The following is a 24715-nucleotide window of genomic DNA, read 5'->3' on the forward strand; positions in this document are numbered from 1 at the left end:
TACAAAGGGAAATTATCCTTTTTATTAAGGTGATTTTCAAATTTTGGATTGACCTTCTGTTAGTTTTTAATAATGCATAGCATCTTTTCACATTAGTTGTGTCTAAAAAGAGAAAACGCTTGCTGAATGTTTAGTTGATTGTAAAGCATTGGAGAAAATGAATTGGCAGAAAAGTACACAAATGAACCTCAACTTGTTAATGAATTGTAATGGCAACATTTCACGTTTCCTTTACAATGAAAAGAACCAATCATCAAATAAGATCACGTTATGAAGTCACATCTCGTTGTTGCTCAAAATATTTTGAATCACGTTCTGAAAACTATTTATTGAAAGCTCTCCAATCCCAAACAACCAACTCATCAAAAAAACAAAACAATTCAAAATACTTACAAAAATTGAAACTCAATTGCAAGATGAAGAATTTAGCAACACCTATGGTTGAACCATGTTATTTCTTTTTCAATGGAGGTTGTTATAGACCTTGCGGTCATTCTCACTGTCCACCTCAACACGAATTGGCAATTTGGAAACAAATTTGGGCTAAAAGAAACTCAAAGAAACAAAAATACCAAACCGGTGTTTCCAATGAAGAAATGGAATATTTCAAGAAGAAGATGAGAGAGTATTTGGAACAACAAGAAGAAATGAATATGAAAATCAGAATGCAATCCAGAGAAATTGAAAGACAACACGATACTATCAATGCCATGAAATGTCAAAGATCATCATTGATTGCTGCTCAATCACCAGTAACTGTTAATAATAATTATGTAAATGTTGTGAATGTTCCAGAAAATGGTAATTTCAGAATTAGAACCACTCATACCAGATATTTGCAATAGATAGACAAGAAATTTCCAAATATGTAAATTGAAAAAAATGTAAAAAAACAAAAAAATGTAAAAACAAACAAAATTAATAAAAATAATTTCAAAAAATTTCTTTATTCAACTTTTTCACAAACATTAAAAACTCTTCACACTATTCTCTTCTATTTTTCTATTATTATTTAAAAAGGATTTCTTTGATTGAAAATTTGTGGTTGATAATTCAAATGATATGGATAGTATTGAGTTGGATGTTGTCCGTAATAGAGAGTTCTCTGTCTAATTGGAATGTGATGATTATTGGCAGGAATATGTGGCATGTAAAAGACAGGAGCTGCTTCAGTATTATCAGCTGCATGCAAACTTCTAACTTGTGGTTGACCAGTTTGTTGTTGAGGAGGAGCTCCTTGTTGTTGTTGTTGACCTTGGGCAGGAGCTTGTTGTGGAGGAGGACCCATTGGTTGACCACCTTGTTGTGGTTGACCACCTTGTTGTTGCTGTTGTTGTTGTTGAGGAACAGGTAATGGTTGTTCTTGACCTCCACTAATACAGAAAACTTCACTCTTAGCCAAACATCTAACATTAAAAGGTCCAACAAAGACTGGATTCACACAAATAAAATAGGAACATCCCGGAGTTGTTTGTAAAGCTCCGCCCCACATGATAATGAATGGAATTTTACCACTTCTTGGTGGAGCTGCAGCTTGTTGATTGACATTAATTAATCTGACATCATCTACAACATATTCTCTGTTTTGATCTCTGATTTGGAATACACTGACTGAGAATTGATCGAAATTGAAATTTTCAGAGAATTCCAAGAATTGAGTTGTGTTGAATTGCCATTGAGCATTAGCAACTGGTTGACTAATGTTGAAACTACCAGATGATAATGAAAACATGCCTGATTTGGCAAAACAGACACCTTCATCAGCTTGATTAGTTTGGTTATTACTCTTTGGATCAACTCCTGCTTCATTCGAAACTAACTCTGCACACAAGTAATACATGTTACCATATTTGACATCTGGCATTGTTGGAACCAGATATGATAACTCACCAAATGGCTTACTCTTATCAAGAATATATGAATTCTTTGAGTTTTCTACTTGAGTATCAGCTTGTTGACCACCATTCTTCCACAAACTAATGGAAATTGAAATTGAACCCTGAGCACCATTTTCAACACCATTTCCAAAGAATTGACTATATACAACTGAGTAGTTTTGGCCAGTGAACCATTTGGTATATTGTTGTGGATAATCCAATGTCAAGTAAGGTCTTCTTGGAGCTCCACCAGAGTTGACCAAATCTGGATTGTAAGAACAATAGAAACCACCAACTGCATAACAATCAGTAGAGTGAGTAATTGAGGTATTAGTAGGATTGAGACATGCATAATAGGAACAGCTTTGAGTTGCATTCACTGGAATGACCCAAGGGACGTAACCAGAAGCTCCTGGAATGTTAACTTCACTTGTCATGACTAATTCATCAGCTTGATCTTGTCTTTGTCTGTACAGTGTGAGTGTTGCATTTTGTCCACTCAAGACTCCACCACCAATGTAGAGTAAGGGAAGGACACGACCTGTCGGAAGAACTGCGGTGTTATCCGGGATAATTACATACAAGGCAGTGGTGGTGAGGGAAATTGCCAATATATAGAAAAGTGCAAGTAGCAAAATTGAATAGCTATACTTCATTCGATTGTTGTTCATTTTTTTTTGAGTTGATAAAGTTTTTGAATTTTATGGAAAATTTATTGTAAAGTGAAAGATGCCTAATATGGTAATTGGAATTTTGAGGAATTGGTAATGGATGGATAAAATGCATGTTATTTCCTTCTTCCTTTTTCAATTTATGCAATCTTTACATTCGGATACTTTACAAAATTGTTCAGTCGTTGTAACTTTCTAATATAACTTTCCAATAAATAATAATTAACTAATTAATACTAAAATTTTCAAACATTGTTAGTATTGAAAAATGAAAATTATTCATTGTCACTTAAACTTTCTCTGTTCTATCAAGTTCCATCGAAATTCTATTAGAAACATTTAGTCAATCAGAAAAAAATGAATGGATTTTATAACTGCATACGAGAAACTTTAAAAGCAGCTTTCTCATTAATAGATCTATCACAATCTTCATCAAATATCCATCCCGAAGTTGAAATTGGGTAAGTCACTTGTCAATTAATTTAACAAACAAGTGAAAGAACAAACAGAGAGTTTTTAATGAATCCAATAATTATTTGTTATCGAAAATGGTATCACGAATGTTTAATTGAAGGATCTTGCAATTCCATTCGTATTAGTTTTCGTATAAATGGTGACGATGAAATTTCCCGAATTCTTATTCGAAAGTTTATGAGAATAGTCCACAATAGAGCCGAATCTTTAGAAATTCTCAGAAGAAAACCCATCTCTGGGTATGATATCACCTTCCTCCTCACTCTTTCCCATTTACAACAAATGAATCATGAGCTATTAATTGATTCCATTTTGAATTTTATAAAAACCTCAACAGAGCTACTTGTCAATCAACCATTTTCATATGACAGTTTTCCAATATTTGTAAAGATGAGAGGAAGACTCTTGGCAAGGAAAGAGATTTTTGCAGGCACTTGCATTTTGACTGACAGGAAATAAATTTTTAAGAATTTACAATTTTGGACAATACAAACATGTTTGATTGGATTACAATGTTTATTGTTAATGGAAAGACACATTAAAATTGTTTAAAATATCTACTATCGTTTCATCATGTGATTGATAAGTTTCGTACAAAGTCAGTATCCATTTAGAAACCATTTATAAAACCATTGATGAACTAATTTCAATATGCCAAGTCACAACCTCTTATATCATGTTGTTGATTAATTTGTGCGCGAACATGATCGATTAATAAAACTGAAAATCTATCACAACATCCTGATGAATAGTGAAAGCAACCAAAATTAGTCCTCTTAACTGGATATAGTCATACCATTGCCATCTATCTAATAAACTTTCGAATTGTTTAGTTGTAACGTTCTTAGTGCCTATTCCTGTAATTTTGCCGTAAGAAAGATATCATTAGGTATTACAAACAAATCAAAAAAAACCACAAATATCTCTCGATAGAATGATAACAACAACAACGAATGAATCGACACTTGAGTGCAGTGTTGCAGAAATGAGCTGTTGTTGTTGGGAATGCACTAGTGAATGTTTTAATATTGCAAAGGGATCATTTTCGAATAGTTCAATAATAGACGAAACTAAACAATCTGAAACTGTAATTCTTGATGAAAATTATTTGGATAAACTGATTGATCTGGAATTGAGGAATGTTCCATCTTCATTGGGATTGGTGTGGAGTAAATTATCTTGCACATCAAATCCTAATGAATTTCTCTTCAAAACTAATCCAAACACAGTTTCGTCGTCTTCTCAAAAGTGTTATCATTTCTCTAGCAGTGAAGCTTCTAGTCATACAATATCTAATACCTGTCAACCAGTTTCGAATATCCATCAAGCAGAAAGCGCAACTAAACTGTCAAAGAAAAAGAAACCAAAAAAGGATAACAACAAGCCAAACTATAGAGTTAGGTTTTCGTATAACAAATTCGAAGAAATTGAATTTAGAAAATCAAATCCTAAAAAAAAGTTTATCATTTTCAAAGAATAAAATCCAAAATCGATAATATTCGAATTTAGGATTTAGTTTCTTTTCCTATTCGAAGCCAGAATAATTTGTCTTATAACAGTTGGACCATACCTATCGAACCATCTCTTCCTCAACCAGCTCACCACCACAAACGAAACTGAATTAATAGAAAATGGAAGAAAGCAAGCCCACAGAAAAACATCCAAAATTATTCTCGAATAAATTACATTAGGATTGAAAACAAATCTCCAATAAGTTACAATAATCAAATAAAACATCAAGTGATAGCCATTCCAAAATCGAGAACTTGTTGTAAAATTCAATTTCTCATCAATAAATTCTCTAATATTCAAAATGAGAACAAACCACATGAAGAAAATTGGGACGAAATGGACGAAAACATATCCGAAAGACCAAGTGGCCAATCCATAATACAAGTAAGCAAAATTTGCCACAATTGTCAAACCCTGAGCTGGAAAGAAAAAGTAAAACCATGAAATTCTTCTCAACCATCTGAATTTTTTCACAGTCGTTGTAAACACAACAAGTGAACACAAACAATAACTCCAAAAACACATCCACACCCAATAGCCCTCCATATTCGTGTAGGGAATGTAGATTAGGATCATCATGACAGTTACTAGATAGTGAGCGACCTCAATTATTTTCCTTGTTAAATTCTTGTCGTCTTCCTTTCGAAAAACTCTATTCGAAATGTCGACAAATCTCTTATCCAATTTAATTAATTTAAGATGGTCTGTATTTTCTTCAGAAATGGCAACATCTTGATTCTCCTCTTTCAATGCTTGATTCAAATGTTCCTCTAAATTAATAAGAAACAAGTAATTTACCAATGGACGAATCAAAACTAAATGAACCATCACTGCAAACGAAACAAAAAAGAAACAAGCAATCACTGCATTACTTCCAGATTCATTTGAAAAACTCTCTCTCATACACGTCCATATAAACTCTGGAATTTTAGCTAAAATTTCCCAAATCGAATAATTTTCCACTAAATAAACTAAATGTTCAAGCAGTGACGAAAGTTCCGATTCATGTTTATAGTTATTTGTAAAAATTTGCTTTTCCGTATCATCATGATGATGAAAAACCTGATAAATTTGCTCATGTAGAAAATTCGTTACATTCCTCATCAATTGTTCACCATCAAAGAATCCAATAAAACCCTCTGAGTGGATGATATCCGAATATTCACTTGCCATTTTTTTTTTGATTGGCATGATGTGAATTGGATTACAATGATGTTTAATTGAAAGTCCTTAATGACTATCAAAAATATAAATTTAAGTATGTGTTATGATTGGCCAAAAACTACAAAAATCAAGTGCTCCAATTTGGTAATATATTGTGGGATGGAAAAGGTATTTGTAATGCTCAGCGGATAGTCCTACAATTTAGGAAGAGCAGGACAAGAATATGTTCACAAAGACTTTACAGTTGAGCCTTAATTCAGAGTGATGTTGTAAAACGACTACCTCTTTATTGAGTCAACTTTTGCTTTTTGAGTGGCCCTTCAGTTGTCGTTGTTGAGCTTTCTTGTTCTTGCTTTATAATAGGTTGTAAAGGTGGCATTGCAAAAGGAGGTGGTAAAGGTTTTCCGAGTGGCATTCCACCCATTGGATTAAGATAGGGATTATTCATTGAAGGTGGCGGGAATGGTGAATTTTGGAGAAGTTGAGTAGGATTTGGCAAGAGTGGCATTCCACCAGGAATATTAGAGCTGAGTGGTGGAAGTTGTGGAAGAGATGAACCTGGTTGGAAGTGAACTGCCATATCTTCAAGATTGGTTAATCCTGGTTTTTGTGGTGTTGTAATAAGTCCAGTTTGATTTGGTAAGAGGAGAGAGCTCGTGGAAGGGGTAAGATTTACAACTGGTGGCTGTGGAATTGTATCACTTGGAGTCAGTGATGGCATTGGCCATGTATTTGGTGTGGCTTGTTTCTCCTTCTTCTTTGGTTCTGGTTTCTTGGTTGTTGATGATTTAATCTTTTTAAGAAATACATCTGGTTTGGAAAAGACAGCAAATTGGGATGAAATCTTACTCATTACGAGTTTGTAAGAATTACTTGCCATATCCTTTCTGAAAATACTAATATAAAAACAAAACTTTCCTCTCCAGCTAAGAGCCTTTTTCTCGGTTGGCCAAAAGAGTTCAACAACCCAATTTCTTGTTGTAGGATCCTCAGTAAAACTGTATGTAATAACAGGTGTGCATTCAAGTCCAGTCGCAAATTCTTTAAATTCCTCCTCTTGTCCATTATTACCTGAAGCGCAGAGGGTGAAATGAGTCGGATCCACACTATTGATAATATCATCGAATGGTGTGAAAGGAATGCTACTATCTAAAAGTCCAGCACTATCAATCATGGTACCAGGCGAATCTGCCCCATTATTAGAGCTAGCATTGTTGTTGTTTGGAGGGAATAGAGATGGATCAATATTGGCATTGGTTTCTTTGGCTGATTTTTTCTTCTTTGGTGATAGCTCAATATTTTTTGGTTTGTTTGACTTTTTGTCTGTTGTGGTTGTGTTTTCCTTTGGACTAATAGGTGGAATTGTTGGGAAGGGTTGTGCCACCCTGACCTTAGTGGGCGAAGCAGAGCTCTCCTGACTGTTGGAGCTTTCACTCTTTTGTTGTTGTAATTGCTTGTAGGATTTGAATACTTTTGGCATGGCAACTGGTGGATCTTCACGTTTTGGTGGTGCAACACTGATACTCAAAAGGTTTTCAGCAGCAGTGGCCTCCGAGCATTCTGAATCATTGGATTCTTCACTTTCATCGGCTGCTGGTTCTATTGTGAGAATTGGAACTGTTGATGATGATGAAGGAGGAGGTGGCAGCAATGTCCCCTGATTATTAGTGGCTCCATTAGCAAGAGAGTAAGGTGACATAAATGGACCATTGAGTGGTATTGTTGATGGCAGTGGCGTGATTTTTCGTTTTCTCATCTGTGTTAAATTCTTCAATAATTTCAATTCCACAAAATATCTACTGTGTGGTGTATTTCCTTTCAATTCAAAGAACTTTTCATTCGGTTCGAGTCGGAACTGTATCATGATGAGAATTGTTTTGATGATGGGCACAACCAAATGGTGATGATGGTTGAAATAAAAATTTTCGCAACCATGATATGATGATGAAGATTGTCATGTTGGTGGTTGCAAGTATTATTAGGACACAATTAGAAAAAGGTCAAAATTATATCATCAACTATTAACAACAACACATACTTCATAGTGGTGAGTTCTAAAGAGAATGTCCTTTGGAGATTCCTCTTGATTTTTGATTTTTCTAGAGGTCACTAGAACATTTACATCGGCATCTCTGTTGGATGTATCGACAAAGACAGCACTAGAATGTTGTAAATATAACAAATTGGTAAATAAATTGAATGTTTTTGCAACATACCTGTCGATTTGGTTCATCCATTTCAGTTCAATTTTGTGAAAATTCTTCTTGGAAGAGTTCTTGGATTCATTCATGATATCAATTAATCGGCTCTGTATTACTAAAAGAATGATATGATGGTGATGATGTAATCAAGTCGGTATGGCATCAAAGACGAGATCGTGTTGATAATTATATTATTATTAGATCCACATAAGAGTCATCATCATCAAATAATATTCATAGTACAAGCACAAGAATCATATTAATTTTAGAACAACAACAATGTAAGCTCTTATCAGAGTTCATATCAAACACTTACCAAAATATCTAACAATGATGATAATAATAATATTCCTTTTCTTTCAAATCGTAACAACAACTTGTTCTTATTGTATTGATGATGATAAATATCCAATACAAAAAATCCGAAATTGTATTTTCTTCTTGTTGTCGTTGCAAAGCAGAGTTGTGCGGTTCTTGCTTGTTGTGATGTGGTGTTTGAAGCTTTTAAAAAAAATTCAAGCCGCAACTTTAATTCTTTTTATTGGTTGAATTTTTTCTTGGCTTGGTTACAACGGTGATGAGTTCCTTTTTGCTTGTCATGGTGGCAAGTTCCCGCAAGCAATGAAGAAAGAATCTTTTTGCCGCCAAGAAGGAAAAAATGAAATAGGAAAATACGCAAACATTCTTATGTGAGGTGGTTAGATAATTGGGCTTTTGCTACTTGACTAAGCAATAAATTGGATATCGGAAGATATGGATAATGTACAATTTGATATTTAAATTGATGAATAATATCGAAAGTAATTGATGATGATGATTTATTTCTTGCAATTAGCTTGTTCAATTACGTGGGTCAAATTGAAGAGGGCAGAGAACTCAGTGATGAGCAAATTTTCATCAAATTGGAACCAATTGATAACACGATACTTTACGTGGCAACCTTTCTTGTTGAATTGAGAAATGTTCTTTGAGAAACCAGCATATAAATTATTGACTTCAATCTTACTTGTAATATCCTCTGTGATGTTGACTAAAGTATCAAAGAAGCTTGCAAAGTTGTCAATGATTTGTTTCTTACCCTTCACATTATTGGATCCTATTGGAATATTGACCTGTGAATCGATGGCAAACAAACTATCCAATAGTGGAATGTCTCTTTCAACTTGTCCTTTCTGGAAGAGATGAACTCGCTTGATAATTTCCTCATCTCTTGTGGATTTAACACTTTGTTTGTTGGAGTTATCAATGTGAATCAATTTGGAACTCTCTTTGGCAATATCATAATTGGAACCAATACTTTGTTTAAAATTGAAAAAGTTGCTTGGATCATACTTTCTCTTGATTTCCAATAATCTATTGTAGAAATCTCCATAATATTCACTCTTCCAATTTGGTAACTTGTCATCAATATAGTTAACGTAAGCACCATCGAAATTGTACTTGACTTTGGAGTAAAATTCTTCAATCCATTTAGAATTTGTTGTATGTTCTTCCTTCCTATCAAAAATTGCCTTAAACTCAAAGGTAAATTCAGCATTTCTTCTATAGAATGCAGTGGACTCGAGAGGAATTTCACGAACTCTGCCACCAACATGAGAAAAGATAACCATAGAATGCTTTGATGGTCTATTCTTGACATATTTGTAAATGGTTGCAACAAAGTCACCATTGAAATTTCCCAAATTAACCAGGCCAGACTTGACAATACCATATCTATTCTTAATATCAGTAGTGCCAGATGAGAAGGTTTTCATAAATTCTGGGAATGTTTGCTTTTTGTGGAAACTCAAAATTCCATTCATTGAGAGGAATGGTTCAATCAATCTTGTTCCCTCTGCAAAATCTCCATTGTAAACAAAAGTCAAACAGAATTGATCTTGTAAAATATTAGGGACTTGGAAGAAGAGACCATAAGCAGTCATCTCCTTTGGAATTGATTGAGTCCAGTGATTATAGAATTGCAATACATTAAGCGATTGTTCAAAAGTCCAACATATTTGTGAGGTCATGATTGGTTTCGATTGGTAAACTCTTGTCTTTATGGCAGTCATTACTCCAAAATTACCACCACCTCCACCTCTGAGAGCCCAATATAAATCAGGATATGAATTATTATTCACATGAACATAGTCACCATTTGCCAAGACCACATCAAATTCAATAACTTGATCACTTCCCAATCCATAGGAACGAGACAACATGGAATAGCCTCCTCCCAAAGTAAATCCTGAAACTCCAACCTATAGAGATGAATTATTAAAAGAAATTATTAAGAAAAAGATGCAAGAACAAACATACATGTGGACAAGTTCCAGCAACAGGAACAAATGGAGCCAAGGCTGGATAAATTGTATTCCATTGCAATCCAGCTTCAATATAAGCAATTCCATTCACGGTATCGATAACTTGTGTCTTGTTGAAATATCTCATATCCAACACAAGTTCAGGATTCAATGAATAACCAACAGCTGAATGTCCACCACATTTAGCACTAAATTGCACTTGATATTTGGATGCAAATTTGACAGTTTCCTGCACATCACGTACATCCAATGGCAATACTACCACACGAGGTCTAATCTGATACGAACCATTATCGATATAAATTGATTCATTATACAAATGTGCAAGTTGTGAATTCGATTCAGTACTACTAATTAATTGACCTTTCAATTTTGCAGTCAGTTCGTGATAGGGAATATTCGACACATGACTAATGGCCGTGATCGGATCCAACAACAAGATACATTCAACAATAAACAACACAACAGCAGAGATAATCAGCTGATATCGGAGTCGAGACATTTTTTTGTAATTTAATTCAATGTGTGAGAAGTATATATTTACTGTTGTTGATTTCAAAGACAGGAGTGTAAGATAATAGCACAGTTACATTCATACAAGTCGATTCGCCATCTTTGAACTGGGGAAGGATGTATTTCAAGGATTGCTGCGGAGGAAATAATTGGTGCGAGGCAAAAAAAATGAATAATACGTTCTCTAGCATAACCATATGGAGTTGTTTAAAAGATTTTAAATGGATGCTAATCGATTTGAAAATTGATGGTAATCTTTGATCTAGCTCACCTAATACATTTTTTGTAAATAATTTTACAATAATGGTGGGCAATCTTCTCAGTTTTTCTACTTCTAACTGGAAAGTAGAAAAAATGGCATCACACCAAGCAGAGGAAATTTATTCATGTGCTAATAATCATGATCGGAATGATGTGATGATGAGTAGTAGTAATAGTGTTGTTATTAATGATCGTCGCGGAATTTTCAAGTCAATTCCTAAAGAAGTTATTTTACAAATTTTCTGTTACTTGTATAAACCAGAAGAGTTTCAAGGCTTTGCGTTGACTTGTAAATTATGTTATGAAGTGTACGCTGAGGAAATGTCAATGAGTTTGGATGGAATTAGATTGGATTATTTGAATGGTGTGGATCGAAGTGGAAAACCTAATCGATTGATTGAATTATTTTCTATGAATGATGGAATGTCGGCTGACAAGTTGGCCATTGATTATGATAGTTACTTTAGAAAGAAGGGGGAATTTTATGAACAGTATTTAGTGGATGAGATTCCAAAGTGCACTAACAAAAAGCTTGATAATGAGGATGACATAGTGGATGAAGAGGAATACCTGGAAGAAATGCAAACATGTATTCCATACCAGGGCGAATCGTCTAATGATTCTGATGAAGAAGAGAGTGAGGAAAGGAAAAAGGTATTCAAATTTCCATTTGTAAATACTTTAGAAAAATTCAAAGAGAGATTGAATGAAATTCTGAAAAACAATGCTATGGCTAAAAAGGTAACGGAATGTCTGAATCATTTTAACAATACTACAAAGACCAATGTTAGATTCATTATTGCAGGTGGATTTGTTACACATCTGGTATCTAATTGTGGTTGTTGTGATATTGATATTTTCACAATTTCTAATGGGTCTAGTGACGAAATTATCGATCATTCACTGAAACAAGTATTAACTCATATTGCTATGGAGCTTCGAAAGGAAAAGGTAGATTATAATATATTAAAGACTAATGGCACATTGAATCTATTACCAATTACCAATGGAATTAAATCCAATCTGTGTCACAGATATCCAGATGCTGGTCCTATGGATGAAGATGAACTCCCTTGCCAGTTCGTATTGAGAAGAGTACAATCAATTGAAGAATTAATGTGCTTCTTTGATATTGATTGTTGTAGATTTTGTTACGATTTTGAGAGTGTGTACACCATATTGGAAGGGCTTAGATCCATGAAATTTAAACTCAATTTTGTTGCCAGACGTCATATTCACACTGGTCTCTATGTAAATAGAGCCATCAAATATAGTAGAAGAGGATTGGATACACTGTGTGTTGATTTGCACCCATTTGAACACAGACTCCATGCACAAACATTCATGACATGGCTCAGAGAATTTTTAAGCTCACATTTCACGGGAATGGCTGATGAGGGAGACTATGATGATCCATACTTTAATGACGAATCTTGGAATGGTTTTAACACAATAGCTCCATACATGTATATTGACAAGTATGCTGGAGATTCTGACTTTGACGAAGAGCCTTACTATTCTATCGTATTGAAAAGTTTGGATTATTGGCTTGTGAAATGTGTTTTGGATAATGGATTGCGTGATGCAATGTATTCATTCGAGGCAAATGGTGATTACAGGGATGGAAGATGGACGAATGCATTAAAGGATATCACGATAGTGCATAACGTAGAGAAAAATCCTGTTATCGAGTCAATCATTGAGCACATTGAAAAATATGATATTCACTACTTTTGTCATACCATTGAAGAGTTACTCATCAAACATCCATCCATGTACATTACTGAAGGTTATTTGGATAGCCATCTCAAAAGCAAGTATGGATTCGATAGGTGCTACTTGTGCAATCAATACAAGATGGACGGCTTTAAATCCATGTGTCACAAATGTAAATATTGGAATATTGGAATGGAAAAGATGCATAGAGATCTTTCTGGAAAAGTTGCAATCGTTACAGGAGGAAGATGTAAAATAGGTTATGAAACTAGTTTGCTATTATTGAGAATGAAAGCAACTGTAGTGGTCACAACAAGATTTGGCTTTAATGCACTCTCGAAATTCCAGAAAGAAAGCGACTATAAGGAATGGAAAGATAATTTGATTATTTACCCTCTGAATTTGAAACATGGACCATCAGTTGTGGAATTTACAACATTTATCAAATCAAAATTCAAGCATGTGGACTTTTTAGTGAATAATGCAGCTCAAACAGTAAGAAGGCCAGTACCATATTTCACACCTTTGGTTGCAATTGAAAAAAGCCACTCACAATCTTTATATTTGCCATTAGGATTGGAAGAGAATAGCAGTGAATCCAACACAACACTAGCAGTCAAGGATCTCACCAAACAATTGGTGAATAATGCTCTCAATAGTACTCTTGAAGCTCTCACTCCGGAGGATTCTACCTATGAATTTAGAAAGGAATTGGATAAGTTTGGTGAATTAATTGATCATCGAACTAGACATACTTGGAATATGGCTCTAAATGAAACAAGCACTGCTGAAATAATTGAATGTCAAATGGTGAATAGTATTGCTCCAACACTTTTAGTTTCCAAATTGACTGATTTGCTGAGACCTCAATTGAGTGATGAGGAATTACTGTCCATTGATTTTGAAAATAACTCACCATATTCGTATGTGGTTAATGTAACTTCACATGAGGGCTCTTTCAATACTACAGGAAAAACAGATTTCCACATTCAAACCAATCTTTCTAAGGCATCACTCAACATGTTGACGCATTCAGCCGCTAATCAACTTGCCAAACAAGGAATATTGATGAATTCGGTGGATGTTGGTTGGATTTCTTCATCTATTCCAACATTTAAAGATCCACCTTTAAAATGTATTGATGGTGCTTACAGAATTTTACATCCAATCCTCACCAATTCCACCAGTTATGGTAAATTATTCAAAGACTATAAAGTTGTTGAGTGGTAGCTTTGTTTGTACTGGCAAGAAACTTGGCAAATTATTAGTTTATTGCACTAAACATTTCTTTTGTGGACGAACTTTACTACAATAATTGTCATCTCTGGTGACGGCAATTGTTCTCAAAATGACACTACTCAAATCATCAATGCCATATCCTGTTTTGGAGCTAGTTTCAATATAAGTGGCACAACCCATCTTTTTGGCCATCAACTCTCCTTGTTCGAATGTGATTGGTTTTTCTTCATATTTAAGAATGAACTCCTTATTAAGAATTGAATCAGTACGATAGTCAATCTTGGTATTCACTAATGCCACAGGAGTGTCAGGACAGTGGTGTCTGATTTCTGGAAGCCATTTGGTGACAACATTGAAAAATGAAGCCTCTGACACACAACTAAAGTTCACTAAGAACAAAGATGTCCCTGGGTAGGACTATTACAATATTATTACAAAAAATATAATTTCAATACTTACCAATGGACGCAATCTAAATAATATTAAGAAAACAAAAATAAAAATGATTAATTACCTATCATAATCTAAAATTGATTAATTTCAATTAAATCCATTCAAAAAAAACTTACCTTCAGGACCAGCAGTATCCCTTTGTAAATGTTAACAATTATTAAAGAGATAGCTCAAATAACTTACCATAGACCGATTGAATAAGTCTTGTCTTCAACTTTTACACTGATATTGTGATTGTCAAACACAGTTGGAATATAATCATTTGGATAATCTCCAGAAGTATACCGTATTAATAGTGTTGTTTTACCAACTGCTCCATCTCCTACCGCAACAACCTTAAAAACACCATAAGGAGGATACTTGTCTAACATTTCAACCACATGAGAATAGTTTAAAAGTTCAGACTTGGAACAATACTGTCTACCATCTGTACGTTGTTTTACCTCCTCAATTTTCAATGTTCTTTCAATATTCTTCTTTTCAACTTTTGACATGATGGCTTGAACAGCTTGAATGAGATTTTCCTTGTAATTTGACTTTTTACGTAAATAGGAATCGAAAATTCTTGATTGAGTGGTATCAAAAACATATTTACGAAGCACATAATCATAGGAACCAACAGTTTGCTTTGATGCCTTCTTAAAATCACTCAATTTTTTGAAATAAAAATCTTCCCAATATTGATCTTCAGTTGTTAAAGTGCAAATTCTCAATGATTTGGAAACCAAATGTAATTTCATTAAATCTTGAATGCTAAGAAATGATAGAACTGTTCTGAAAATGTCATCATTCACCTTCTCATTAAATAAGTCAATATTAAATGAGCTTGTTTCTGATTTGATTATTGATTTTCCATCTTTCTTACTTGAAGTAATAGACGTAGTTGTTGGTGGAGAAACTGTAAAAACGTCAGGAGTCTTTTGAAATAATCCTCCAACTACAAAATAAGTAATAGAGGAATCAGTGGAAGGAATTTGCACAAGAGCATGAAGTACAGGTTGAGCTTCTTCCTTATTAGAATCATTGAAAATGGATGAAAGAGAATGAGTTGTATCAATCTTCCAACCTTGGCTAACATTTCCCAAATCAAGACATGTACAATCTGTGAAATTTTGATTTTGATTACAACCACCAACACTATACAATGTGTTTCCTTCCAAAACCATTGAATGTCCATATCTAGCAAACTGTTCACTCAAATTTGATGCAATAATCTCAGCATTAACTACCAATCTGTCAACACTCTCTACCAATGAATCAAGTGAAATCTTAATTGTATCTCTAATAATGGAATTAGCTGTTTTACCTCCATGAATATACCACTCTCCTGTTTCCTGATTCAAAACAGATGCATGATGATATCTCTTTGCAATTTGTTGTGAATTTGATTCAATTTCCACAACTTTCCATTCAAATGTAGTCAAATTCAATTTGAATAATTCATTGGATGCAAAGCTATTATTATCATAACCACCAAACACAAATAATTGATCCTTAAAAACCACAGCTGATTGACCATAACGAGGAGAAATCAAATCTGATCCACTAGTCTGTAACTGTGTCCATAAATTATGTTCAAATTGATACAACCAAACATCTTTATGAAAACCATTCGATTTACCACCAAATAAAATCATTTCGTCTCGATTTCTCAAATAGGCAGAGTGACAATTTCTTGCACATGGAATTAATTGTTGTTCTTGTTGATCAATTGATGTTAAATTCCTCCACAATTGTGTTGTAACATTAATTTCAATTAGATCATTACAATAAATGAGTGGTCTTGCTGAGGAAATGTCTGGATTTTTAATATAACCTCCGAATAGATAGATTTTATTGTTGTCTCTGTAAACACCGCTGTGACCAATACGAAGTGGTAGTGTGGAGAGTAATGACATTTTTTTTAAAGTTGTTTTGCAAAGTCATGAATCAAAAGTTCAGTGTTCCCTTGATGTAAAATGGAAAGAATCCAAAAATGTTTTTTAAACCATTTACTTTGAAAATTGGGCTAGCAGTTTGGTTAAATATTTGAAATGGATAAGTCTACAGCATTGAAATTAATGTTAATAACATATGATAAAAAGACTACAGCACCACAGGTTCCCAAGTTGTCTCCAACCTCAGTACTGATGTGGCTCGACGATGCTTAACTTCTCAAATCGGACGGGATGAGGTGCATTCATCGTGATATGGCCGTAGCCATTCATTACCTCAAATTGTCAAATATAAATCTTTTATTGTTTATTGATGACTTGCTTCAATTTGATCAAGACATATTCAACAAACTTTCCTTGAGATGGAGAGAAAATTTCATGCCCACACTATTAAAGACTTCCTCTTCATGAATTCCTTGCGCACAACAAAACTGAATTCTAACATGATTCTCAATACGTGTCATTCAATAAATACTTTTAAAAAAAATAATGACAGGCAAAGAACAAAATACTCACCAGATTCTCCCCAAAGCTTCCTCTAACGCTCTACAAACAGTACAATCAGAACAATATGATTATCTTGAGGACCAAAATGTCGATGAGTTAATTTGTTCAATTTGTTTGTTTCCGTTTGTTGATCCAATTTCACATAGTACATGTGGAAATACCTTCTGTTCAACATGTGTGGAAAAGGTTGTGAATTGTCCAATGTGTGGTGAAGATGAATTCAAGAAGAATTGTTCACCAAGTGCAAAGGTGGTCATAAACATGTTGGATAAATTGAAAGTTAGGTGTGGAATGTGCAAGACAATTGTCCCAAGAGGCGAACTGAAAGACCATCAAGACAAATATTGTCCACTCCATGGAGCCTATCAACAAGTTGAAGAATTAAAGAAGAAGTTGGAAGCAGAACACCTTGAAAAGCTTGAGATTGCTCAAAAAGAACTTGAAGAAAAGATGAAAAGTTTGCAAGTAGATCATGAACAATATTTGCAAAAAGCACAAGAGAATTTGACAAGGAGAGAAGAGGAATTACTCCAACAAGCAAAGAAAAAAGAAGAATTGTTGGAAAACCAAATGAAGGAACTTAAAAATCAAGTTGTGGCCAGAGAGAAATTTGAATCAACCAACAAACCTATCCATTTAAATGTTGGTGGAACTATTCTTACTGTTTCATTGGGAGCTTTTATTCACAATGAAAGAGAACCTGATAATTTATTCAAGAAAATGTTCACTGGCGAGTATCCATTGTATCAAACTCCATCAAAGAAATTCAATGATCCTATTTATTTCATTGATTGTGATCCAGTTATTTTCAAACTCATTCTTGATTGGTTGAAATTTGGTATCATTGGAAATGAATTGAGTGATGACATGAAACAATCACTTTTATGTTCTTGCAATTCGTTCGGTATTGAAAATATAACCAAACATTTAAAGGAGAAACACAAACAAGTAGCCAAGATGTCACAATTTGACTTTATGAATGTTGTCAATCTTGCAAGAAGTCAAAAAAGCAAACTAAATTTGAGTGGCCTTGATTTAAGAAAATTAGTGTTAAACAGTACGGATTTGAAGAATGCAGAAATTCTTGGATCTGACTTCAGTGGAATGAATTTGAAAAACACTGATTTCAAAGGAGGAATCTTGATAGGATGCAATTTCAGTAATTGCACTTTAACAAGTGTAAGAATTCAAGATTGTAATTTGGAAGGATGTGACTTTTCAAATACTATCTTTAAAAATACTGACATTTTGAAAAACAATTTGTCAGGTGCCAATTTTGAAAATGCTCAATTTGAAAAGTGCAAAATTCAATGGCATTTTAAAAAGGGAAGAGATAATAATTTGAAATATTGTAAATTTGTTGATTGTAATTTCGACGGATCAATATTTGAAGAAATTGATTTTTTTGAATCTATTTTATCATCAAGTAATATATTTAATACTGGAACAATCAAGAATGCAGATTTAAGACAATGGAAAGATTTATCCAAATTCAAAGAAATGAAATTTGATTCATGTGTGTTTAATTTTACTGAAGAAACAACAAAGGATATCATAGTTCCATTTGAATGTGATATTATTGACTTTGAAACCTCTTTGGCATTATATTCACATACTGAAAGTAAAGCAATTCCTCAATTACTATATAAGGGAACAAGAGATGGATTTAATGGTTATTCCTTTCATCCTAAATGTGATAATCGCGGCCCAACATTAACAATTATCAAATCAGAACATGACCAAATATTTGGTGGATTTACCTCTAAACCTTGGACATCAAACAGATCACCACAGACCTATGTTTCAGATGAATCTGCATTTATTTTCAAAATTGAAAAAGATTCAACAAATCAAAATTATCAATTTAGAAAATTCAATATCAAACAAGATAAGAAACAATATGCTATTAACGTTTTTGAAGGTTTTTTGCCAAAGTTTGGGGAAGACATTTATATTTGCAATGATTGTGATTCTCAAAATCAATCATATTCAGGATTAGGCTATGCTTATGAATCACCAAACAACTTTTCGAGCAATGAGACACAAAGCTATTTGGCAGGAAGTTCCCCTTTCAAAGTTAAAGAAATAGAAGTTTTTCTTATTAAAAATTATTAAAAATTTTACAATTCTGAGGAGAAGAAGAAATTTCCACTCAAATTGGAGGAAAAGATCTAGCACTCTATTTGTCATATTGAAATATGTAACTCTCAAATACTGTAGAACCATACTCGTTTGGGAAATTCCATATAAAAATTATATATAAAATAGTTAAATTCAATGTATTATTGAGATATGAGTTTCTAATTAAGATAATTGTGTAATTTTAAATATTTGATTCCATCCAGGTCTACACACTTATTCTTCAGTTGTAATTTTTTCAAAGTGCTAATTTGAGAAAGGTAATCCCATCCGTATGAGTCAATTGAGTGCTCAGAATGTGATATGTCAAGCTCAGTAAGCGATGGCAGTTTTGAAATTTCACAAATTTCAGTCCTGCTTAACTTGCTATTCGACAAATCTAAAACTCTCAAATTTTCCAACCTTGAAATCATTGTAAATTCCATTCCACTCAATCCAGTATTTGAGGCATTGAGGTATGTCAAATATTTCAATTTGGAAAAATTGATATAGTTAGTAGGATCGTTCAATCCACTTGGTTTCTTGTCACGGATTGAAAGATACTCTAATTTTTGTAAACCTTCTATTAGATGTTTGAGACCTGAGTAGTTGGCATTCTCAATAGTTAAGCGAGTCAAATTTGGTAAAGTGGACAAATGTTTACACCCTAATTCTCCAATCTCGTTATCAGTTATATCCAAACTTTTCAGTGAGCTCATTTTGGCTATATGATTACACCCCTCACAGGTTATATTACAATTTCTCAAAGAAAGTGACGTTAAACTATTCATTGTAGAAATTATTTGTAATGTGTTGTCCATATTAATTTTCTCCAATGAGAGAGAATCTAACTCAGTTAAATTAACTAAATGATTGATTTTCGCAGAGTCCAATCTAAAAATTTCAATATTATTGGCATCCATTGAAAGATCTCTCACCTTAGTCAATTTTGAAATATTCTTCAACGTGTTCTCAATTACTTCACCCTGTTCATGTTCATTCACAAAAGAACATTTCAAACTTGTTAAACTATTTTTCAGTTCCAAAAGAAATGCAAAATCTCTACTTTCAGGAAAATAACATCCACCCACATTCAAAACTCTAAGATTTTTCAATTTTGTCAAATATTCTGGTTTGGGAGCTACCATTTCTCGCCTCTCAACAATCAATGTTTCTAAATCGCTCAAATCACCAGCAAGACATTCAACTTCCAAACCAAAATACAATTTCTTCAATTCCAAATAATGTAACTTCTTCATAAATCCCTTCTTACAATATTCTACAAAACTCATAACCATTACACGATTCCGATCGCCATCATCACCTCCTCTATTATTATTGTTATTATTACTATTATATTCTATCGACATGGGAATACAAAATCTAATCCAATCAGTCCATTTTCTACAAATTAAACTCAAATCCTTGATCAAATATTTAGATGAAAAGTAGGGAAGAATAGAGTACAATACAACGTCATCCGATAATTTTCCAAACTCTCCATCGTAGAGAATTTTAATTCCTCCTCCTCTTCTGAATTTGTGTGTTGTTGCCATTTTTTAATAAATTAAATACAATTATTTACAATTAATTTATTTAACAGTTTTATTTAATTTAAATATTTAACAATTATCCTAATTTATTTAACAGATTTCAACTTTATTCGCGATTTGAAGGATTATTGGGTCTTGTTGATACACTTCTTACATGCCTCACAATGGCATGCACATTTACAATTCCCGAGTTCAATGTTCAATTCTTTGATACCTTCAATCTCTTCAGTTTTCTCTACCAAAGTTGTTTGTAAATTATGAACAACTTCAGGGTGAGATAGTTGCTTAAAGTAGTTCATAATATCAAGGCACTTTTTCTTCAAGAGCTCAATATCTTTCTTCAAAAATTCATTGTCATGCTTTAAGATTTCATTATCTTTCTTCAAGAACTCAACATCTTTCTTCAAATTCTCAACGTCCTTCTCCAAAGACTCATTTTGCATTTTAAACATTCCATTATCTCTATTCAAAGACTCATTGTCTTCTATAACCATAGTTATTAGCTTGTTTTGATTTTGGTACTGCTTATCATGCATGCTCTTAGAGACCTCGTCCTCTTGAACAGATACACCAGAACCATCAACAACCTCATTATCCTTTGAACTTGGCATCTTGGTGTTCTCCATATTATCAGCAACAGGAGTTGTTAAATTTCTTACCGAACCACTAATAAATTGTTCCAAACTGCTCTCTTCCACACTTCTATTATTCACTTCCACTGACTCCTTAATAAGCTGAACAAGCTTGTTGAAGTATTTTTTCCAAAAAGCAACAGGGAGACCAAGAAGAGTTTCTCCAAACTTTTTCTCTGTTTCAAAGTGCAACTCAAAAGCCTTCTCAATTTCAACAGAAGAAACATTAGAATGTTCCTTCTTGAATTTTTGATCCCAGAAATGAAGAACGATACGCCTGGCTACATTCTTGTTGGATTTCATCACCTCTTTCAAAGCCTTGGAGACCTCCTTTTCTGATGAAAAATCAAATAACAACTCATTAGAAATAAATAGCATGTGATGAACAATGTCGAAAACAAGCTTACGAAGATCTTTATCTTTGTATTTGCCATTAATGACGTTCTTCAAGATAATAATTTGTTCGGTCGTCACTGGTTTCATTAGTAAGGTTTGAGTGTTTTTTTTGAGGTTGTTTTTTACCGCCGAAACCTCAATACTCAGCTAGCTACCAGAATTAGTTCATCTTGTGCTTGGAGTCTAGCCTTGTTGTTGAAAACAATGAACAAACAAAATTATTGTTTTATCACAAAAGAACCATAGCAACTAGTTTACCACTTCATTTCCCACTTCGTTCTATACCATCTTTCAAAATGAATATAAAGAGGTTTCATTCACGTCAAAAAAGTTTTATTTACTCAAGTTAATAGCCTTCAATTCTGAGATAACATAGTCACCACATAAAACAGATGGATACTTTTCAGATTTCCATTCTTCCTTAATTGGACCAATATCTTCATCAGCAGCAACGTGTGAGAATAAGGTAGAAGAAACTCTCCACAATGGACGACCAGCTTGCTTTTGTCTTTCAACAGCTTCTAAAGTTTCTGGAATAACAGCAACTTCATGGTATCCAGACATGATGGTACCACCAGTCAACCATTCCAATTGCTTACCAGCTTGCAATAATAAACAGCCCTTTGGGACTTTAACTTGGAGCTTTTTACCACTTCTGAGCCAGATGAACAAGCCTGGATATCTAGAAGCAGAGTGAATGGTAATAAAGTTCAAATCAAAGTGGAAACCAGCAAGAACAGTACCCAATTCGTTATACTTATTGAGGTCAGAACCAGTTGGAGCAAGTAAATGTCTACCATACTTTAACAAGCTGGTCAATTTATCCTTTTCGAGTCCTAAACCTAATGCCAACATTTCACTGACAGTGCCAACTGCATTGACCATATTGTTGGCCCAACTAGTTTCCAATAATTTCAATCATCCATCATCATCAACATATTAATTACAATTATTCCGATAACAATTATCAAATTTCCGAAAATTCACATTATTATGTGATGATAGTGTACAATAAATCAATGAATAAATAATTGATTGATAATAATATGAAACAAACCTGTCCATCTTTTCCATCCAAATATCCTTGAAAGCTTCTGGGACTACATTTGGTTGATTGAGACCTGGGAACTAATTGTTTGAGGTTAGAATTTAATAATATTATATAGTAATATTTACCTTAGTTTCTTTTGATTGGGAAAATTAATTAATTAATTAAATAAATTAAAAATTAAAAAAAACTAAATATTAATTCCCTAATTTGGTACCTACCTGGATTTTGATTTCCTACTGGATGGAAAAATCTCCATTTAGGGTCTGTTCCCTTGGTTGGACTATCAAATAATTAATACTGTCAATTGAGAAACAACTTACGTTGGCTTGCTTTCAATGTCATCTGGTAATGAAGTGGCAATATATTCGGTGTTATCTCTTGGACGTTCAGTTTTTTCAGGTGTGGCACCAATTTGATAAGACCATTCTGGATGAACGTCTTTCATCTTGACTTCAGTTGGTTGAGCATAATAATCTTCCATCATATCCAAAAAATCAGAAGCAGTTTCAAAAGTGACTCTAGGGTCTCTAATAATCAATGCAGAAGTTTCACGGAATGATTTATAAATTCTATCAACATCTTCTTGTTTAACATTTCCTGAGAGATAGTCAGCAAGATCGACAATTTGAATTTCCTCCATTATTATTATTAGTAGTGGGGTGTGAATAGTTGAAAAAAGTGAGCGGTAGTGTTGTGCGCTTTTTTTTTGTGTTGAAAAATTTATTTAACGGGAGTCTCGTTCGCTTTATGAAAATGTCCATTAGTGGTTGGCTCAGTGTGAGGTGGGTACTTGTAAGATAATCGATTGATTTTGAAATTTAGTTGACTTGCTCGATTTTCACCATTTCGAGTTGGTTTGGGTGTGTAGTCAACCGTAGGTTATAGTGGTATGTTGTTTACAATGAATAGTATTCGGTATAATTACAGACACGTTCCTTAATGAGTTCAAAATAGAGAGATTGATTGAGTTTGGTGGCACACCAGATTTTGGTTAGTGGAGTGGAATCGGTTTCAGATGCATTTTCCACCAGTTCTATAATGCCTTCTTTTGGTTTTTCATCATAGAGTATAACTGGTACCTGTTTCAGTTCGAATAGTTGAGGATATAATAGAAAAGTTGATGTGCATGTATCGTAGGTGCATGACTCTAAGGAAATTTTGAGGAATTCTCTTCTCAATTTTACAATTGGAGGGATTTTGTCCAAATCGTCAGTCTTGTTAATCAAGTCAACCAGAATTTTTAGATTTTCTGCATCAATGACGTGTAAATTGGCGACTGATAATTCAAACAGGTAGACTTTTTCACTCAAATATTCAATTACCATCTTGGCAGCTTTTCCATCACAAAAGAAATTAGTTTCACTTTGATTGACTTCGTTGGCTGGTTCATTGGTGAAAATGGCACCTCCCATAATAACAATCATTTTAAGTTTTTGCTGGACTATCTTTCTATGGTGTTCATTCACTAATAATCGTGCCAAATTAGTCATTGGTCCAATACTGAACCATGTGAAATAATTATCAGGTGCACCTTCCATCAATTTAATCATTTCCTCAACATAATTGTCATTTCCAATAATTTCTAAATCACCAATAGCATTCAATGGATTCAACTTGGCCAAATCTCCCAACTCATTATGAACCCTCTCAAATTCATAATCCTTATACCATTGTGCTTCGGAGAAACAATGCCCATTCACAGGATCCATTCTCTCCATAGCTCCAACAAATAACTTGGTTCCCTTCTTTAAAAATCCAGTATCCTGTTGTATTCTCTGAATACATTCGGCTGCCTTTTCCAAATTCAATGAAAGTCCCTTGACAATACTCACTGCACAAACATTGATGGAATGTGGTCTTCCCAACACGGAAGGAAATGATAAAGTTTGTGTCGCTGTAAAATTGGTCAGGGCAAATACATCATCAATACCAATATCAGTATCGAAAATGACATGATGATCACCTGCATAATGGGATAAAACACTCAGTGGGGTTTGTTCTAACATTTTTTTAAATTATTTAATCTGCAATCTGTTACAACAAAGTCATCATATACAATAATCAATTTCTACTCTCCCATTTATCAATATCTCCACTAGTTAGTTGATAAAGTGAGCACAAAACAGTTCAATCTGTTATG

At 33.7% G+C, this 24715-nt stretch overlaps 13 protein-coding genes across 13 annotated transcripts; 5 read left to right on the plus strand and 8 right to left on the minus strand.

The window, feature by feature from the left end:
* Positions 1-416: 416 nt before the first annotated feature.
* On the plus strand, positions 417-845 carry NAEGRDRAFT_66796 (uncharacterized protein; the record flags this gene model as incomplete). Its single annotated transcript, XM_002677819.1, has 1 exon — positions 417-845. The coding sequence occupies one exon, from the start codon at positions 417-419 to the stop codon at positions 843-845; it is 429 nt and encodes a 142-aa protein (XP_002677865.1).
* Positions 846-1012: 167 nt separating this feature from the next.
* On the minus strand, positions 1013-2548 carry NAEGRDRAFT_66797 (uncharacterized protein; the record flags this gene model as incomplete). The annotated part of the gene is made up of 1 exon (XM_002677906.1): positions 1013-2548. One exon carries the CDS (start codon positions 2546-2548, stop codon positions 1013-1015), a length of 1536 nt encoding a protein of 511 aa, XP_002677952.1.
* Positions 2549-3112: 564 nt separating this feature from the next.
* Positions 3113-3355, plus strand: NAEGRDRAFT_5018 (uncharacterized protein; the record flags this gene model as incomplete). Its single annotated transcript, XM_002677820.1, has 1 exon — positions 3113-3355. A coding segment is annotated over one exon (243 nt), but the record flags the coding sequence as incomplete, so codon positions are not given.
* Positions 3356-4007: 652 nt separating this feature from the next.
* On the plus strand, positions 4008-4502 carry NAEGRDRAFT_66798 (uncharacterized protein; the record flags this gene model as incomplete). Its single annotated transcript, XM_002677821.1, has 1 exon — positions 4008-4502. One exon carries the CDS (start codon positions 4008-4010, stop codon positions 4500-4502), a length of 495 nt encoding a protein of 164 aa, XP_002677867.1.
* Positions 4503-5965: 1463 nt separating this feature from the next.
* On the minus strand, positions 5966-8438 carry NAEGRDRAFT_79492 (uncharacterized protein). The gene is made up of 4 exons (XM_002677907.1): positions 8216-8438; positions 7915-8014; positions 7737-7857; positions 5966-7454 (listed from the first exon to the last, which is right to left on the minus strand). Exons 2-4 carry the CDS (start codon positions 7986-7988, stop codon positions 5985-5987), a joined length of 1665 nt encoding a protein of 554 aa, XP_002677953.1. The 5' UTR covers positions 7989-8014; positions 8216-8438; the 3' UTR covers positions 5966-5984.
* Positions 8439-8693: 255 nt separating this feature from the next.
* NAEGRDRAFT_79493 (FAD linked oxidase) lies at positions 8694-10704 on the minus strand (the record flags this gene model as incomplete). Its single annotated transcript, XM_002677908.1, has 2 exons — positions 8694-10139; positions 10198-10704. 2 exons carry the CDS (start codon positions 10702-10704, stop codon positions 8718-8720), a joined length of 1929 nt encoding a protein of 642 aa, XP_002677954.1. The 3' UTR covers positions 8694-8717.
* Positions 10705-11069: 365 nt separating this feature from the next.
* On the plus strand, positions 11070-13922 carry NAEGRDRAFT_48583 (uncharacterized protein; the record flags this gene model as incomplete). Its single annotated transcript, XM_002677822.1, has 1 exon — positions 11070-13922. The coding sequence occupies one exon, from the start codon at positions 11070-11072 to the stop codon at positions 13920-13922; it is 2853 nt and encodes a 950-aa protein (XP_002677868.1).
* Positions 13923-13961: 39 nt separating this feature from the next.
* Positions 13962-14755, minus strand: NAEGRDRAFT_33096 (rho family small GTPase; the record flags this gene model as incomplete). The annotated part of the gene is made up of 4 exons (XM_002677909.1): positions 13962-14348; positions 14391-14403; positions 14497-14520; positions 14568-14755. The coding sequence occupies 4 exons, from the start codon at positions 14753-14755 to the stop codon at positions 13962-13964; spliced, it is 612 nt and encodes a 203-aa protein (XP_002677955.1).
* A 2052-nt stretch (positions 14756-16807) lies between these two features.
* On the plus strand, positions 16808-18940 carry NAEGRDRAFT_48585 (uncharacterized protein; the record flags this gene model as incomplete). The annotated part of the gene is made up of 1 exon (XM_002677823.1): positions 16808-18940. One exon carries the CDS (start codon positions 16808-16810, stop codon positions 18938-18940), a length of 2133 nt encoding a protein of 710 aa, XP_002677869.1.
* Positions 18941-19125: 185 nt separating this feature from the next.
* On the minus strand, positions 19126-20499 carry NAEGRDRAFT_66804 (uncharacterized protein; the record flags this gene model as incomplete). Its single annotated transcript, XM_002677910.1, has 1 exon — positions 19126-20499. One exon carries the CDS (start codon positions 20497-20499, stop codon positions 19126-19128), a length of 1374 nt encoding a protein of 457 aa, XP_002677956.1.
* A 122-nt stretch (positions 20500-20621) lies between these two features.
* On the minus strand, positions 20622-21611 carry NAEGRDRAFT_66805 (uncharacterized protein; the record flags this gene model as incomplete). Its single annotated transcript, XM_002677911.1, has 1 exon — positions 20622-21611. The coding sequence occupies one exon, from the start codon at positions 21609-21611 to the stop codon at positions 20622-20624; it is 990 nt and encodes a 329-aa protein (XP_002677957.1).
* Positions 21612-21840: 229 nt separating this feature from the next.
* Positions 21841-23275, minus strand: NAEGRDRAFT_38926 (dioxygenase). Its single transcript, XM_002677912.1, has 5 exons — positions 22896-23275; positions 22794-22855; positions 22701-22708; positions 22582-22652; positions 21841-22422 (listed from the first exon to the last, which is right to left on the minus strand). Exons 1-5 carry the CDS (start codon positions 23213-23215, stop codon positions 21858-21860), a joined length of 1026 nt encoding a protein of 341 aa, XP_002677958.1. The 5' UTR covers positions 23216-23275; the 3' UTR covers positions 21841-21857.
* A 196-nt stretch (positions 23276-23471) lies between these two features.
* Positions 23472-24581, minus strand: NAEGRDRAFT_48587 (uncharacterized protein; the record flags this gene model as incomplete). The annotated part of the gene is made up of 1 exon (XM_002677913.1): positions 23472-24581. The coding sequence occupies one exon, from the start codon at positions 24579-24581 to the stop codon at positions 23472-23474; it is 1110 nt and encodes a 369-aa protein (XP_002677959.1).
* Between the last annotated feature and the right edge of the window lie 134 nt (positions 24582-24715).

Source organism: Naegleria gruberi (assembly GCF_000004985.1).
Source record: "Naegleria gruberi genomic scaffold NAEGRscaffold_20, whole genome shotgun sequence".
NCBI classification, from domain to species: Eukaryota; Heterolobosea; class Eutetramitea; order Acrasida; family Naegleriidae; genus Naegleria; species Naegleria gruberi.

Excerpts from the sequence above, each read along its gene's own strand:
- NAEGRDRAFT_79492 (XM_002677907.1), bottom strand. The coding sequence starts at position 7,988 with ATGAATGAATCCAAGAACTCTTCCAAGAAGAATTTTCACAAAATTGAA. Across the intron at positions 7,858-7,914 it reads TGGATGAACCAAATCGACAG|TGCTGTCTTTGTCGATACAT; the intron begins GTATGTTGCAAA and ends ACAACATTCTAG. Across the intron at positions 7,455-7,736 it reads TTAGAACTCACCACTATGAA|ATGAGAAAACGAAAAATCAC; the intron begins GTATGTGTTGTT and ends AATTTAACACAG.
- NAEGRDRAFT_38926 (XM_002677912.1), bottom strand. The coding sequence starts at position 23,215 with ATGGAGGAAATTCAAATTGTCGATCTTGCTGACTATCTCTCAGGAAAT. Across the intron at positions 22,856-22,895 it reads GACATTGAAAGCAAGCCAAC|TCCAACCAAGGGAACAGACC; the intron begins GTAAGTTGTTTC and ends ATTATTTGATAG. Across the intron at positions 22,423-22,581 it reads TGGATGGAAAAGATGGACAG|TTGGGCCAACAATATGGTCA; the intron begins GTTTGTTTCATA and ends ATTGGAAACTAG.